The 15,561-nt window shown below is 47.5% G+C and overlaps 1 protein-coding gene across 1 annotated transcript; it reads right to left on the bottom strand.

Annotated features, from left to right (window-relative positions):
• Positions 1-297: 297 nt before the first annotated feature.
• LOC117016109 (antileukoproteinase) lies at positions 298-2,888 on the bottom strand. The gene is made up of 3 exons (XM_033095206.1): positions 2,766-2,888; positions 1,699-1,860; positions 298-1,267 (listed from the first exon to the last, which is right to left on the bottom strand). The coding sequence occupies exons 1-3, from the start codon at positions 2,848-2,850 to the stop codon at positions 1,119-1,121; spliced, it is 396 nt and encodes a 131-aa protein (XP_032951097.1). The 5' UTR covers positions 2,851-2,888; the 3' UTR covers positions 298-1,118.
• Between the last annotated feature and the right edge of the window lie 12,673 nt (positions 2,889-15,561).

Here is a 15,561-nt window from a genome sequence, read left to right on the forward strand (position 1 = left end):
ATACTGTAGACCAGACTCAATGAGTCAAGGAAGATAGAAGTGTAGAGAAAACTTTGTACATTTATTTGTTCATTAATCAACAGACAGTTCCTTTTGTGTGCCAAGCCTCATGTTGGATGCTGGGCGTACGTTGATAAAACAGGTCCAAACTTAGACCTCAAGAAAGTATTGGTTACAAAGCTACATCTTCATCAAGGTACTCTCATTTTCTCCAGGCTTCAGGGGTGGGGGTGCGGCAGGAATCCCCAGACCGCAGATACCAGGAAATCATAATGGTTTTGAACTGATAAAAATAAATTTGTGGAAAGAAAATAAAACAGAGCCTCAGCACAGGAACAATCCAAGTAAGTGCCCCTTACATCTTTCCCCTTCTGCCATCACGCCCGAAATCCCTTGGGATAAAGAGAGTGCAAGAGAACACGGTGCTGGAATAGTTGAAACAGTACTGGTCTTTCATCTAGGAATCTAGAACAAATTCAGGCTTTTCACTGACTCTCTGCTTTAGTCTTCCCTCTGGTAAAATCAGAGCATCGGGCCTCCAAATCTGTGCATCATACTAGGGTTTCCTGTGGGTCCAGATAACCCAACCAAATGAGGCCACAACCATAGCAATACTCAATGCACATAGGACTTCAATCTTAAAAAGTACTTTTACAGGTAGTATCTCAGTGGATATTAGGTTGGTGCAAAAATAATTGCGGTTTTTAATGGAAAAAACTGCAATTACTTTTGTACCAACTAATATAATTGTGTCCATTTTACAGATTAGGAAACAAAAGTTATGGAAGATACAGTCAGTTGCTCATAGTCACACAGTTAGTCAGAGGCAGAGATGATATTAAAAGATAGAACTTGTGCAGCCTTGTGACACGGCTCCTTCCTCCTAGTTCATTCCAAGAATCCTTCCCTCCCAGGACCCAGCACTACCAATCACAAGTGAGCCTGGAGACTTCTTGTTTGGAGAACAGGGGGTGAATACTGTTGAAGGGCAGAGGATCTGCTTGGTGGTGCGGGCTGCAGGGAGACGCTAAGCGTCCCCCTTTACCTGGAAGAGCACACGGAGTTTGAGGCTGTATTAGGATGGGGGGAATGTGGACTTGCCAGATCTTCTCCTTACCTCACACTGGTTTGACACATGAGTTTCCACACATCCCCTTGCAGCACTTGAAACCGTTCAGGCAGTGGCTGTCATTCAGGCAGTCGTCTTTGGGGCTGAGCATCTTACACTGGCCAATGACTACTGGACAATTCTCAGGGTTGACCGCAACTGGTGAGAAGAAAGCCACTACTCAGAGGCTTGATCCCCTAGACACCATCCAAGCTCCCTTCCCCATCTCTATCCCATGCATGGAAATCAGGTCCTCCCCTACCTCCGTACCCAAACAGAGTCAAGCGCATGTCTTGAAGAAGATTCCTTCCCACTGAGGAGGCTCCCAGCAGTGTTGTAAATGTCTGAAGGACAGATTGACTCATTGACTGACTGACTGCTGTCAATGAGTTGACTCATGGACTGGCCAATGGCTACTGGCTTACCTACTGACCAACTGAAAACCTGAGAATGCTGAGCTGGGAATGGACGAGGCCTGATTCTGCCCCATTATCCAGCCTAGTTCAGAGAAGCCCCCTCCACTTCTCCAAGATGCGTGTCCTCACGTTCAAATTTCCCTGGTCCCCCTTTCCAGGACTCTACTTCCTCACCTGGCTTTGATGGGTCTACAGGATCCAAGCATTTGATGCCACAAAGGTCAGGACAACATTTCTGCTTCTCTGGACACTGCCAGTCACTGTGGCACTGAGGGGGTTCATAGACAAGGCACATCGCCGGGGATATGAAGGGGCAGGCTCCATATTTAGATTTTTCTGAAGGGTAAGAACAAAGGAAGGAGAAAGATTTGATTCTGAGTCATGACCATAATCCTGGACAAGGAACCAGCTTCTCAGGAGGGGAGAGAAAACCTAACCCAGGTGGCTGACCCCAAAAGAAGGGAAGGAGCAGTTAGGATTCCAGTTTTAAGGCAGGTGTGGGGCAGTGGCAAGCTCAGCCAAGCTCTCAACCAAGAGCGTGTCAATGGCCCAGGGAAGAAGACACAGATGGTGGTGTGCTGGTAAATGTTTTAAGAGGGAGATTTTGTAGTGTTCGCCAATTTCCATGGTGTAAATACTCCCTTCACAATTGATTTCAAGCTACCAATGTGATGTCAACTAGCCCACAAAAGTCTTGAAAATTTACCAGTCAGCTATTGCAAGCCAGTATGAGCCAGTTCCAGGACCCAGCTGCATAGAGCTCACGGTTAGGTGTTCCCGGCCCAGGTAGAGGGAGAGATACACCCTGGCTGGGAGGAACACAGAGAGGGGCAGTGATAGCAGGAGAGACAACTCATCAGAGATTGAAAGAAAGAGAGCAGATCAACTGATAAGTAAATAGAGAAAGAGAAAGTGACCATCAAAAAAGAGCTAGTAAGAGAAAAAGAGAACAAGTTGGAAAATTACACAGATGGAGACGAAAAGAATGTGACAGAGAAAACGACCAAACAGTAGAGAAGGCACCGTAGAGAAAGAAACAGTATGACAAGTACTGAGGTCAACAGGTCCATTTGGTGAAAGGTGGGTTTCCAGGAGCTCAGAAACTCTCTTGGTTGAAGTCCTCGGAGAGATGCTTGAAATTACGGGCCATAGGCTGGACCACTGGAAATATGGCTTCCAGGTCACCTGGGCTAAAAGGAAGAGGCCATGCCGAGAACCTGGATGGCCTGAGACTGACTCACCTTTGCTAGCCCCTTCCACAGACCTCAACGTCAGGATTCCAAGGGACAGGAGCACCACAAAGGGGACCAGGCTGCTGGGCTTCATAGTGAGAGCAGGTAGGGCTGAGGTGGCCAGGGCCCGCCTTTGCCCTTATACCTCTCCCTGTGGGTGTGGCCCAACCAGAATGGTCTTGGCTCTCCCAGCTGCTATTTCATAAGCAGGAAACTCAGGCAAAGACAGTGACCTTGCCATGTAGAGTGTTGGTGGCTCTTTTCTGCTCTAGGCAAGAGCCTGGGGCCCAGGAAGGAAAATATAGAACTTGGAGGGGGACATGTCACCAGAATGGCCAGGAGCCATTCACAAACACTTTAGAGAACCCTGAACCACCTGCCTTTGGGGTGAGAGGGGGAGGGGAAAAAGGGAGATTAAAGGGCCGAACGGAGGGACATAATGGAGCTTCTCAGAAACCTGGAACAATCAGTGAGGTGTGACCCTTCAATGAACCTTGACTTTCCCACACTCCCGGACTCTTAGGGATTACCCAAAGTCCCTCCCTTCTGTAAGCGTCAGCTGACACATTCACTCACTTTCTCCTGGCTTGTTCTGATATAATACCTGTAGTTCCAGGCACTCTGCGGGTCACAAAGGGGTTTCTCAAAGAATCCTCGTTGAATAACAGGTGCAGTGGGGACAGCAATGAAAATCTCTTTGGGCCTAAGTCTTCCCAGCTGGGAAGTGGGGATAATAACAACTGACTAGGTCACCGAGAAGGATTTGAGATAAGCAGGGGAAAGGACATTGAGGACAGTGGACACACTACCCCATGGCATTGTGATTGGAAGGGAAACTGATGTGAAGCAAATCACATTGGAACCAATTTTTCTGAGATAAACTAATAAGACTCTTTTCAGCAATGAGTTGAACAGCCAGGTAGAAAAAGAGCACCACTTAACAGGCTCAAAAATTTCTCCCACATCCCCAAATTAGTCCACTGCTCTCTCATGATTATAATGAAGGTTTTCATTTACTGATTATTAACTGCGTGCAAGCCTATTATGGTGAAATAAAGAAAAAAAAAGCATGGGATTCAGAAAACAGAATGTAGGGGAGAAAAGAAGTGACAACCCCCTTCCCCTGTGATGCTGGTGACAAAATCCCAAAGTGACAGCTGAGTACCAGAAATCCAGGGCCACCAGCCCAGACTGAAGCAGGTCAGAGGGGTCTCGGAAATACATCTTCTAGAAAGTGAAATTAATAGATGCATATGAATACAGGCAGAGGAAATTTTGGCAACTGGAGGAGAATTTGTGGTTGAATAGGTGATAGCTATATAGAAAACCAAGCAAAGGTAAAACTCAACAATTTTTCACTTCAGAGAGAATAAAAAAGTTGTGCCAGAAAAGAAAAACAGTATCGTTTACTACACAGTTCAGCTGTGACAAGTGTTTACATAGTCATGATAAAGTAAACAATAGTACAGATCTAATCAAATTTATTGCATAACGTTGATGGGAGGGAGGAGGATGGAAGGGTGGGCCTATGGGCTAGAAGTGTTGAGAGGGAAGAGGTAGATGAAAATCTCGTTTGCAATTGTGGACAGTCAATAGATTATATCTAAAACGGAAAAGTCAAGATGTGACGTTACACAAATACTACTTAGAGACAGGGAGGTAAGTGCCAACATAATAAACTAAACGTGGTTTCTTTTCCTCTGGAGGTGAGAGTGGTGGTGATGGTGGTGATAAGCAACTGCTGTTTTGCACCACCACCTTTGTAAAACTGTGACTCTGCAGTCTATCTGTATGTATAACTCTGATTAAAATAAAGGAAGATGTTTTTGAAAGAAAGCCTATTATCTCACCTAGCTCACCATAAAGATGTACCATCACTCAGGTAAAGCACCATGCATCCAAGCGTAAGCATTCTTCTTCTTTTTTTCTAAATTAAAGTTTATTGGGGTGACAATTGTTAGTGAAGTTACATAGGTTCCAGGTGTACAGTTCTGTAATATATCTGTAATCCTCTATATGTCACATTGTGTGTTCACCACCCAGAGTCAGTTCTCCTTCCATCACCATATGTTGGATCCCTTTTACCCTCATCTACCACCCCCAACCTTCTCGTAACCACCAAATTATTGTCTGTGTCTATGAGTTTCTGTTTCTTCATTTGTTTGTCCTGTTCCTTTGTTGTTTCCAGTTTTATATACCACATATCAGTGAAATCATAGGCTTCTTGACTTTTTCTGCCTGACTTATTTCGCTTAGCATTGTAATCTCATGATCCATCCAGGTTGTCGCAAATGGCACTATTTCATCTTTTCTTAAGGCAGCATAGTATTCCATTGTGTATATGTACCACATCTTCTTCCTTTGTACATAGTGTCTCTCTCTCTCTCTCTCTCTCTCTCTCTCTCTCTCTCTCTCTCTCTCTCTCTCTCTCTCTCTCTCTCTCTCTTTCCCCGCGACTTGGGAGCCCCTCCTCTACTCCCCATCTTGCCCTGCACTTACCACTTTCTTGATGATTATCACTGAGGATAAGTCCAGTTTATGGGGATGATTCTCCATGAGATGATAAGGTCCTAAAGAAGAGGGACTGTGTCTGTCTGGTTAATTGTAAAATTCACCCTATTCAGTGTGCAGAGTTTTGTGACAAAGGCTTATAGCCGTGAAACCACCACCACAATCAAGAGAGAGAACAGTTCATGACCCCACAAAATCCTCTTGCACCCTTTGTAGTCAATCCCTTCCTCTACTCCCAGCTCTTGGCAACTACTGGTGGGTTTTCTATCCCTATAGTTTTGCCTTTTTGAGGCTGTCATATAGATGGAATCAAACAGTATGTAGCCTTTTGAGTATGTCCTCTTTCACTTAGTGTAATGTATTTAAGATTCATCTGTGTTGTTGGTCGTTTGTTCCTTTACAATGCTGAATCCTGTTACATTGCATGGACAGGTCATGGTTTGTTTATGCATCTCCCTGATGAAAGATATTTGGGTTGCTCCCATCTTTTGGTGATTATGAATGAAACTGCTCTAAGCATTCACGTACAGGTTTCTGTGTAGATATGGTTTACATTTCTCTTGGGTCATATCTAGGAGTAGGATTGATAGGTAGTATGGTAAGTGTATGTTAACTTTAGAATAAATTGCTAAATTATTTCCAGAGTGTCTTATCATTTTCTAGTCCCACCAGTGGTATGTGAGAGATCTCATTTCATTGAAATTTTATTGTTATTTCCCTAAAGACTAATGAGGAAGTGATTATTTTCATGTGCTTGTTTGCCATCTGTATGTCTTCTTTGGTGAAGGATCTGTTCAAATCTTTTACCCATTTTTATTGGGTTGTTTGTTTTCTTCTTGTTGAGTTTTGAGGGTTTTTTATATGTTCTACATCCAAGTACTTTATCAGATATGTATTTTGCCAATGTTTTCTCCCAATTGGTGGCCTACCTTTCATTTCTTAATACTGTTTTTCAAAGAGTAGCAGTTTTTAAATTTGATAAAATCCCAATTTAAAAATGAATGAAGTCATCAATTTTTTCTTCATTATGTTTTGTGGTGTTGTGTCTGGGAAATCTTTGCATAGCCTGAAGTCACAAAGATTTTCTCTTTATGCCTTCTTTTAGGGCTGCTTCTCCAAGCTTCTGCAGGCCATCTCTTTCCCAGGGCCCAGATCAGAGAGGTCAGGCCTAGAAGTGCTGCTGCAGGCCATCCTCTGAGGTTCTGTGCGTGGAGGATTGTGGGAGATAGTATTGAAGGGCTGGAGGTTCTGCTGAGGGTTACACATGAGGCAGCCCCCCGTCAATGAAGACAGTTTCTACGGATTTGGGCCACACTGGGGGAGGCTGATGGCAGGTGGGTCACAGAACTGAGCCTAGCCTTTCTTCTGCTCTTCCTTAGGGACAATGCACCACTTCCTATACTTGCCCTTGTAACACTTAAGGCTGTGTCAGCTTTGAGCATCATTTTTGCAATAGTTTGGAGGGTTGAGCATCATACGAGTGCCTTCTACCACCGAACACTCCCCATCTTTCATCTGAACTGGAGACAGCAGGTCCAGAGCTTGGGACCCTCTTCTGTTTGGGACCACAGCCCAGCCTTATCCTGCTGCATAGAAGCCAACCTTTTCCTGCTCTCAGTCCCCAAATGGAGGCCTAAGCCTCTCATGAAGGAAGGCCTGATGGACTGACTGTGGCTTACCTACAGTCAGGCTGCCAGGGGTTCCACTAACTGATCAAGTAACCAGTAAGATTGACAAAGTTGGCAGTGGCAGAGATCCAGCTAGGCCTTATCCCCAACCAGATTCAGAAGGAGACCTACCTACACTCCCAAACTCTCCATCCTTGGAGAGTCTCAGTCTTTGCCCCTTGCTTGCAGATAGGACCCTCTCACCCAGGTTCAGAACATTTACCGGATTCCTACACTTCATGCAACACACAGTAGGGCAGCATGTCCTCTCTGAGCACTGCCGGTCATTCTGGCAGTAAGAGCTGGTCGACCTGGCACCACTAAAGGGTGACAGGAGGGCAGGCTCCAGCTTTCTCTTCTGAACACAGACAACATGGACAAGAAGGGAGGTGGATTTGACAAGTGCACGAGAGGCCATCTTCCCAGGAGGTGAAAGGAGTCCCCCAGATACCAAGAGGAAGGCTGTGGGGGAGCAGTCATAACCCCGATGTAGACGAGGGGAGCGTGCTAAGGACAGCCTGATAAGCGGGCGATGAAAAGTCTGTGACAAGCGGGCTTGTGATGTCTGTGTAGGGTCACATTCAGGTGAATGTCCCAGGGCAAGATAAAGACACACAGAACAAAGAATGACAGAAAGAGAGGAGAGAATAAAGACAAGCCTATGAAAACATTACGACAAAAACTGAGAGTTAGCGACGGGACACAGAGAAAGAGAGAGATTAAAATGAACCAGAAATTAAAAGAAAGCCAGATAGACACAGAGGGAATGAGATGAAGAAGAAAAGAACAAAGTCAATGTCAAGAATGAGAATGAGACGAAGTATAACAGAGAGGTAGAGTGAATATGGCAGACAGAGGTGTTTTAGTCAAAGGCTAATTGCAGGTGGTCCAGACACACTCCCTCACAGAGAACTTGGCCCCTATTTGTCAGGATCCCCTTTCCTGGAAGGCTCAGTGGAAGGACTTGTTGAGCTCTGGCCCTAGGAAAGGAAGAGGTGCTCACCCCCAAGCTCGCCAGGAATCCTTCCATCTCTGGCCCATTCTGAGACGTGGGACTTTAATTCAAGCACTGTCGTTGAAGTGGTAATTAGATTCCATTAGAAATATTAAAAAGAGTGAAGTCCCCAATTTATCACTTGCAACTATGTAAATTATGATGAAAATTATTGAATGTCAACTTGAAACTTTCTAAAGAATACACACTTTTTCAAAAATTTGTTTAAGATGCATGTGTCAAAGAAAAACACATCTTTTGAAACCCACACTCCATGACCTGAAATCCCTAATCAAGACAGATTCACATAGCAGACAGCGAGAAGATGCAAGGCTAAATAATACTTTATTATTAGGTAGATTAGGGACTCAACTCCTAAACAAGGAATCAAGGGAGCTAAGCTGGGCAACAGACAAGAGTTCCTTTTCTTGGTTTATAATGGCCTACATTTTAGACCCTAATGTAGCCTAGCACTAAGGCCTGTCCTTCTCCTTGTCCAACCCAAAGTCCCAAATCTCGTCCTAGATATATTACTCCAACAAGTGGAGAAACTACCAGTGGTAGCACCAGAGAAAACGTAGCAAACAGGCTTGCTCCTCCATTTCAGGATAACGTGTACACATTTCATGGGGTCCAAACACAGAAGATACGACTCAAAATGCCCCAGGGTCCAAGGTCACGGTTTGGAATCTGACCAACAGAGACTGTGAGTGTCAGAAGACACTGAACGAGAGAAACACATCAGAAAAACAGGAGCTCAGGAACTGATCAAAACTAAATGGGAAACAGTACCTCCATCCTCTTTTACAAACCTTAAAAGATCTCCCTCAAAAGCTGAAGACAGAGAAAGGGGTATGGATGGGTGGGGGAGGGGTCCAGCAGCCATAGATCTTCATGTACAGTAATTTTTAATATTTAACACTTTATTTTTATATTAATCAGCCTTCAACTTTTTTTTTTTTAATTAGTTTCAGGGGAAGCATTAAACTCTTGATAAAAGGAAGTCTTGAGGAGAACAAGAAAGACCTGGAGATCAGTTATCCGTCTGACCTGTGCTACCAGTGTCTTCTCAGGCCTGGTTAAGAAGGGGTTTCTCCCTGGGGAGAGAAGAGAGAATCAGAGCTATGGGACGGTGCAAACCTGCAGGGGGCAGGGACTGGGTCGCGAGACCACTGTGGTCGGCATCCCACTAGCTATTCTCCTCCCAAGAGCCCTGAGATGTGCTGCCAAGGAATCAGGCACTGGGGATCAGCCATCCTAAAGAATTAAAATCTTATAATCCTTTACCTCACAATTTCAATGGGAAGAGGAAAAGGATTCATTATGAGAAGCTGGAAGAAAAAACAATGGCAATTGAAAATAGTCATAATGAAAATTCAGTAATACTTATCCAAATGTCCCCATCACTCACAGCAGAAGAGTGAGGCCCATTACATGAAATAAAGTGTGGGGTCTGATAAGAGGTCTGATGCCCTCCCACCCCCAACTCTCACCCTCCGTCTTTACTGTCCTTGAGGCAAATGTCAGGGCAGAGCCCCATTTAAAAGCTCGGATCTCAATGATTTCCAAGGGCACTGGCAGTTCTCAACTCCCTGTGGGACTCCTGGTTCTCCCGGAACATTTCTGGGACAAAGCTGAGAACGGCCGATGTGGGGTTTCTCACCTCAATCCAAACTCGACCACGGCTCCACACACTGACGTTTACAATTGTAGAAACAACACTTCTTGGCCCCTTTGCAACCTCTATCGCGCCGGCACAGAGGTAAAAGGATGAAAGGGCAGGAAAGTAAGAACTCTGGGCAGTATCCAGGTTTACCTACATCTGAGGAAAAAGGCCACAGGGTGATTGGGGCACCTGTGGGTCGTCGCTGGGCATCAGTGCCAGCTTGTCCCGTGGACTCCTCCGAGGGAACGTTCCCCACCCCAACAACACACAGGACCGCCACAGCCTACACGCACTTTTCTGGGATCCAGACTGCGCCATGTAGAGGCAGATGAGGAGGAAGCCCACGGTGAGGCCAGACGAACTGCTCAGCTTCATAATCCACGAAAAGCGTGTGGGTGAACGACGAGGCGGGCTTTTTATAGTGTCTATGGCAGGGGCCCACCAGCAGGGGGAGCTGTAGTTTCCATGGTCCAAGGTCAGAGGTGCCTTAATTTGACCTTTCCTATCAGCTGTTTCCTTTCACCCCCGCCCCCTCCCCCAGAAGAGGAGCTGTAATAACCTCTGGGGCCCTAACTTCTGAAAGCCCACAACTGCTCCCCCTCTTTTTTAGGGAGTGTCAAGGCTGGCCTGGCCCCTAATAATTCTTTATGCAGTGGAGTTTGAGGCAATGGGAGGGAATTGTCTCTCACAGGGCATTCCTCAGTTCTAAAAGTACTCCAGCCTCTCACTATGTTTCCAGAACAATTTAAACCCTACCCCTCCCAACAGATGTCAGAAATGGGTACATTGGAAGAGTGTATTTCGAATAAACGAACTTTTGAAACACACAGGCACCAAGATAATGAGCTATCACCAAGATAATTTCCAGATTTATGGAAAATATCAATATATTGTGAGCTGCAGAGATACAAGTTTAAGTTGTGTGATGAAGGTTCTCTGCTTTAACTCCTGTCTTTATGTCACCATGATTTTGTATAAACTTAATTTGTTTTTAAGGTCAAAAGTCTAACTTGAGATCATTTTGGAATGTGATCCCTTGCCCAAATAACCTTTTTATTTGGGTTTTATTTACGTTATCTTTGATTCTACACTTTGGCTTGAATCATTCTATTACCCTAGAATTCCTGATATGAACTTGATTTCTGACTCAGGTAAAACAAACAGATCAACAAGTTGTATTTCTCCAGGGCCCATCAGCTCCAAGTAGCTGTCCTTCAATCTAGTTGTGGAGGGCGCAGCTCAGCTCCAAGTCCAGTTGCCATTTTCAATGTTTAGTTGCAGGGGGCGCAGCCCACCATCCCATGAGGGAATTGAACCGGCAACCTTGTTGTTGAGAGCTCATGCTCTAACCAACTGAGCCATCCGGCCACTCTCCAGTCTTTTTTAAAAGGCTACTGGTCCTCCTGTAGCCTATAGGATGTCAACATCCTATAGAAAGAGAAAAGGCATAATATCAGGACAGGTGGTTCCCAGCCCCAGCTGACCTTGACTCCTAGTGTGAACTTCAATGGTGCCTCCAGAAGTCAGCTTTCCTGTCTGCATCCTGAGAGTGTCTGTCTGAATTACTCGTATGTCAGAGGGGACTTGCCACTCCAGATTCAGTGGAAGTTCGTGGCTCAGGGCACCTGGGTCAAGCTGAGAAGCACTTGCTTCCTGTGCGGGACCCTTGTCATGCTGGACTTCTGGGGGCAGACACACTTGGCTGGCTGGAACAGAGTGTCCTCATCTAAGGAGGGTGTGAACAATGAGAGCCTCAGAAGTGGCCAGAGAATGTCCCCAAATTATCAGTGACACTGACTGCTCAACCCTCAGGGTGCGCCCAGAGCCTGCAGATATGGCATCAGGATTTCAGCTCAGCAAAACTCTGCTAGAGAACGCTATGTCTCTGGGAGGAGCCCGGTACGTAGTAGATGAGCTGTTCCCAATTAAACATTGTCGTGCGGGGTGTCAGGCAGGGTCTCTGGTCCCACTCCCCACATAAGAACGCAGGACATGGTGAGGCCAAAAAGGAACACCCACGGAGCCATAGGTAGGGGCGTCACACCACTATATTCTCGCTGGCGGCTGGGTTGGAGACACGGAAGCAGGAGCCACACTGTTCGCAACCCTCACTGAGCCGCTTGCAGGCTCAGCCACCATCTTCTTGCTAGCTCCCCCCTTTTTTCCTTTTTTGCTAGCCTAGCCACAGCAGTTATATTCGTGGCCAATGGCTCACTGGTTACAGCTGATGGCCAACTAGCCACAGCTGCTGGCCATTTGATCACAATTGATGGCCATTTACTACCTGAGCCAGCACCTTTCTATGTGAGGCCGAGAGCCTGGAAACTGCTTTTTGGGGCTCTGTCCCCACACTCCACCCCTACAGGGTCTCGCCTCACAATCTACGCGACAAGAGTCTTCCGCGAGGGGCCCTGTGCGAGGAGCCTGGAGGTGAATGCTATTTCCTGGACACAGCCAAGCTCTCTGGTCACAGCCAGGGTTTCTCAGGGCACACCAGTACTTCTGGGCACAGCCAGACTTCCTGGACTTCTTAGGGTACCACTAGTCTCCCCGGGCACAGCCAGGGTTTCTCAGGGCACCACCAGTACTTCTGGGCACCACCAGTACTTCTGGGCACAGCCAGACTTCCTGGACTTCTTAGGGTACCACTAGTCTCCCCGGGCACAGCCAGGGTTTCTCAGGGCACCACCAGTACTTCTGGGCACAGCCAGACTTCCTGGACTTCTTAGGGTACCACTAGTCTCCCCGGGCACAGCCAGGGTTTCTCAGGGCACTGCCACTCTCTCTGGGCACAGCCAGACTTCCTGGACACAGCCAGGGCTCTCAGGGCACTGCCACTCTCTCTGGGCCTCTCAGGGTACCGTGCTGGAACAATAGCGGCTCACAGTCAAGGTGCTTACATATTCTCGATGGCGGCCAGTCAAGACACAAAAGCAAACATCTGCCAGTTCCTCTACATGGTGGTATGTTCCCAAACAAATAGTCAAGCTGTCCATTAAATTAGGGATGGAAGGCAATTCCCCATAGTCCATAGTCATTCACCAGGGCTGTCCTGGGGGTGAGGGATGACCTTGACCTCACCCTCAGCTCCCACGGAGGACTCAGCAAGTGTTTCCTCCTGGGACTACAAGTCCTGCATCCGGGCTGCCTCAGCAAGCACTTCCCAGCTCACAGGGCCGCCACAACCTTCGCTTTCTCCGTCCTCTGCTGGTTGGGGAACCGTCCACGTCTTCCCACCCCTCCACAGGGTTCCAGCTCTCAGGCAGCTGCTCCTCCTGGTCTTCCTGCAACTGAGTGTTCATATGCACAAACTGCTCCACTGCCCTTCGGAGGGCTTTGGCCGGCACCAAACCCTGCTCGCTGCGCCATGTGTAGTGCAGGGGATCCCGCCGACTACGCCATGTGTCGTGCGGGGTGTCAGGCGGGGTCTCTGGTCCCACTCCCCACATAAGAACGCAGGACATGGTGAGGCCAAAAGGAACACCCACGGAGCCATAGGTAGGGGCGTCACACCACTATATTCTCGCTGGTGGCTGGGTTGGAGACACGGAAGCAGGAGCCACACTGTTCGCAACCCTCACTGAGCCGCTTGCAGGCTCAGCCACCATCTTCTTGCTAGCTCCCCCCTTTTTTCTTTTTTTGCTAGCCTAGCCACAGCAGTTATATTCGTGGCCAATGGCTCACTGGTTACAGCTGATGGCCAACTTGCCACAGCTGCTGGCCATTTGATCACAGTTGATGGCCATTTACTACCTGAGCCAGCACCTTTCTATGTGAGGCTGAGAGCCTGGAAACTGCTTTTTGGGGCTCTGTCCCCACAAACATATATTGTAAGATGACAGTGCTTATCCTGAGCGCTTCAGCTGGCATCGCTGGGTCATTTCACTAATATCATGCATGCAACCCCAGAACTTCTAGCCTTTCCCATCATGCTTGCTCTCTCCTCTTCACTTCATGCAGAGTTGAAAATGCTTTTATGACGTAGGTGATTTAGAGAATGTCTGCCAAGAGGCCTTGGAAGCCCTACTAGCTGTAATCCCCTTCCTTTTTACAGTTGGTTAAACTATAGGCCAGAAGCTGGGGCTAGAACACAGAATGGAAGGGAGGGTGCATAGCAGCTGCTGTCGTGCTCACAACGGGAATCAGAATGGCTTAGACAGCTTTATTTCTTGGCTGATACTCCACTGCTTTAATGAGGGCATACTCTGCCAGACCTCGTGGGAGTATGAGGCTGAGCCTGGGTCCCCCATGGAATCTGGAAAGTTCGGATGCCTGCTCTCCTTGCCTTTTCTGCAGCCACCCCATGTGCATGTGTCCTGGTTCAAACAGCACCTGCACAGACACCCTCATGGAGGTGAGGACTGGTAATAGTGAGAAGCAGACACAGAGAAAGGCAGAAGTTAGACTTTATTCCAGAAGCCAATGGCGGCAGCATCTCACTTCCAGGGAGAGGAGTGGGAGTGATACCCAAGGCTCTGACAAAGTTGGCTGAGAATGTAACCTGTGATTAAACGAGGGGCAGAAAAGTAATTCAGGTTCATGAAAAGTGACCTTGTGAAATAAATTACTGCTGACGGAGAAACTGATAGAAGAGGCGTCGTGCTGTCTGGCTCCATATGAGAAAGCATTTTCCTAGGGACATTGCCATGGTGATTGGGGAGTGTGGCCTTCTGTTCAGAGGTGGCAATATTTATGCAGTTCCCTTTGCAACTGCCAGTGGAAAGAGTCCCTGGAGTTTCATGAGGAGTTTGAATCCTATGAGACTCTGCAATGTAGGGGATAGTGGTATGTCTGTTGACGACCCCCTATATGAGGTTCCCTTGTTATGTTTTGGCCCCTCCCAATTTGAGTTGACACTTGAGAGCTGGTCTCCTGCTGTACAAACTGAACAGATCAGAGGGTCACATTCCTTTACCCTCTGATCCCTAGGGCTGCACTAAGAAGCTCAGCAAATCCAATGTTCCCAGCTGGCACTTTAGATCTCTGCTGAGTGACTCAGGACACCAAGGATGAAGGGGCATTCGGCAATACAGTGTTGTCAACCACAGCAACATGTGACTCAGAAACACTGGTGGCCATGGGGAGTGTCCAGGACTGCAGCAGAAAGGTCCACGGCTCAGTGTTGAGGTGTGGTTCTGGCTGCACTCATGCTGTCAAACACTCTCATTCTTGCAGTGGCCCTGAGCCTGAGTCTTCATTATTCTCTGAGCCACATTTCTCAGACTGGTTTCTCAGGGGAGCGAGAGCTGAGTCAGAGATAGGACTGCAAGTTTCATTGCAAAGCAACACCTGTGAAAGTAAAGGAGAGGACGCAGGGTTGGGCACAGGGAACCATTCCCACGATGGTCTGACGACATCTCCACCAGCCCAATGGGGAGCTCTGGAGCAAGGATTTTCCATCAGAGGAGATTTCCCTGGGGCATAAAAGGCAAGACCCTACGACCACAACCTTACTCAGTCCCTGGGTAGAGTGTGAGGCTAGAGGCCTCCTGGGTAGAGTGTGATCTGAGCTCAAGCATGGAGGCAGTGCCTGAGAAGCATTTGCTGTCAGTGGTCAGATAACCACAGCCCTTGCAGCTGGGCAGCGAGTTGCTTCTGGAAGGGGTCTGAGCTGCACATCTCGCAGTTAGACACAGCGCCCCCCTTGTGCTGTGGAGCTCCACAGACGTCTCCATACACGTTCAGGAATAGCTCCTGCAGGGCTCCGGTGGGCGCTCTTTCTGCAGGAAACCATAGAGGATGGAGGTCTTTGGGGAAAACAACTCCAGCCCCTGAAAATGGTATCAGGGCTGCAGCTGCTCCTCACCGGCCTCCTCATCTCTTCGTTCAAAAGTCTCCTTGTCCTCAACTATCGTCAATGCTGCTCTCAGTGACTTACGTGGTGGCGTGAGCCAAATCCTCGTTCCTGAGGGCAAAAAGACATTCCATGCACGTGGTAATCATAAGAAAGCTGAGTACTAATATCTG

This window comes from Rhinolophus ferrumequinum, chromosome 23, assembly GCF_004115265.2.
Source record: "Rhinolophus ferrumequinum isolate MPI-CBG mRhiFer1 chromosome 23, mRhiFer1_v1.p, whole genome shotgun sequence".
In the NCBI taxonomy this organism is placed as follows: domain Eukaryota; kingdom Metazoa; phylum Chordata; class Mammalia; order Chiroptera; family Rhinolophidae; genus Rhinolophus; species Rhinolophus ferrumequinum.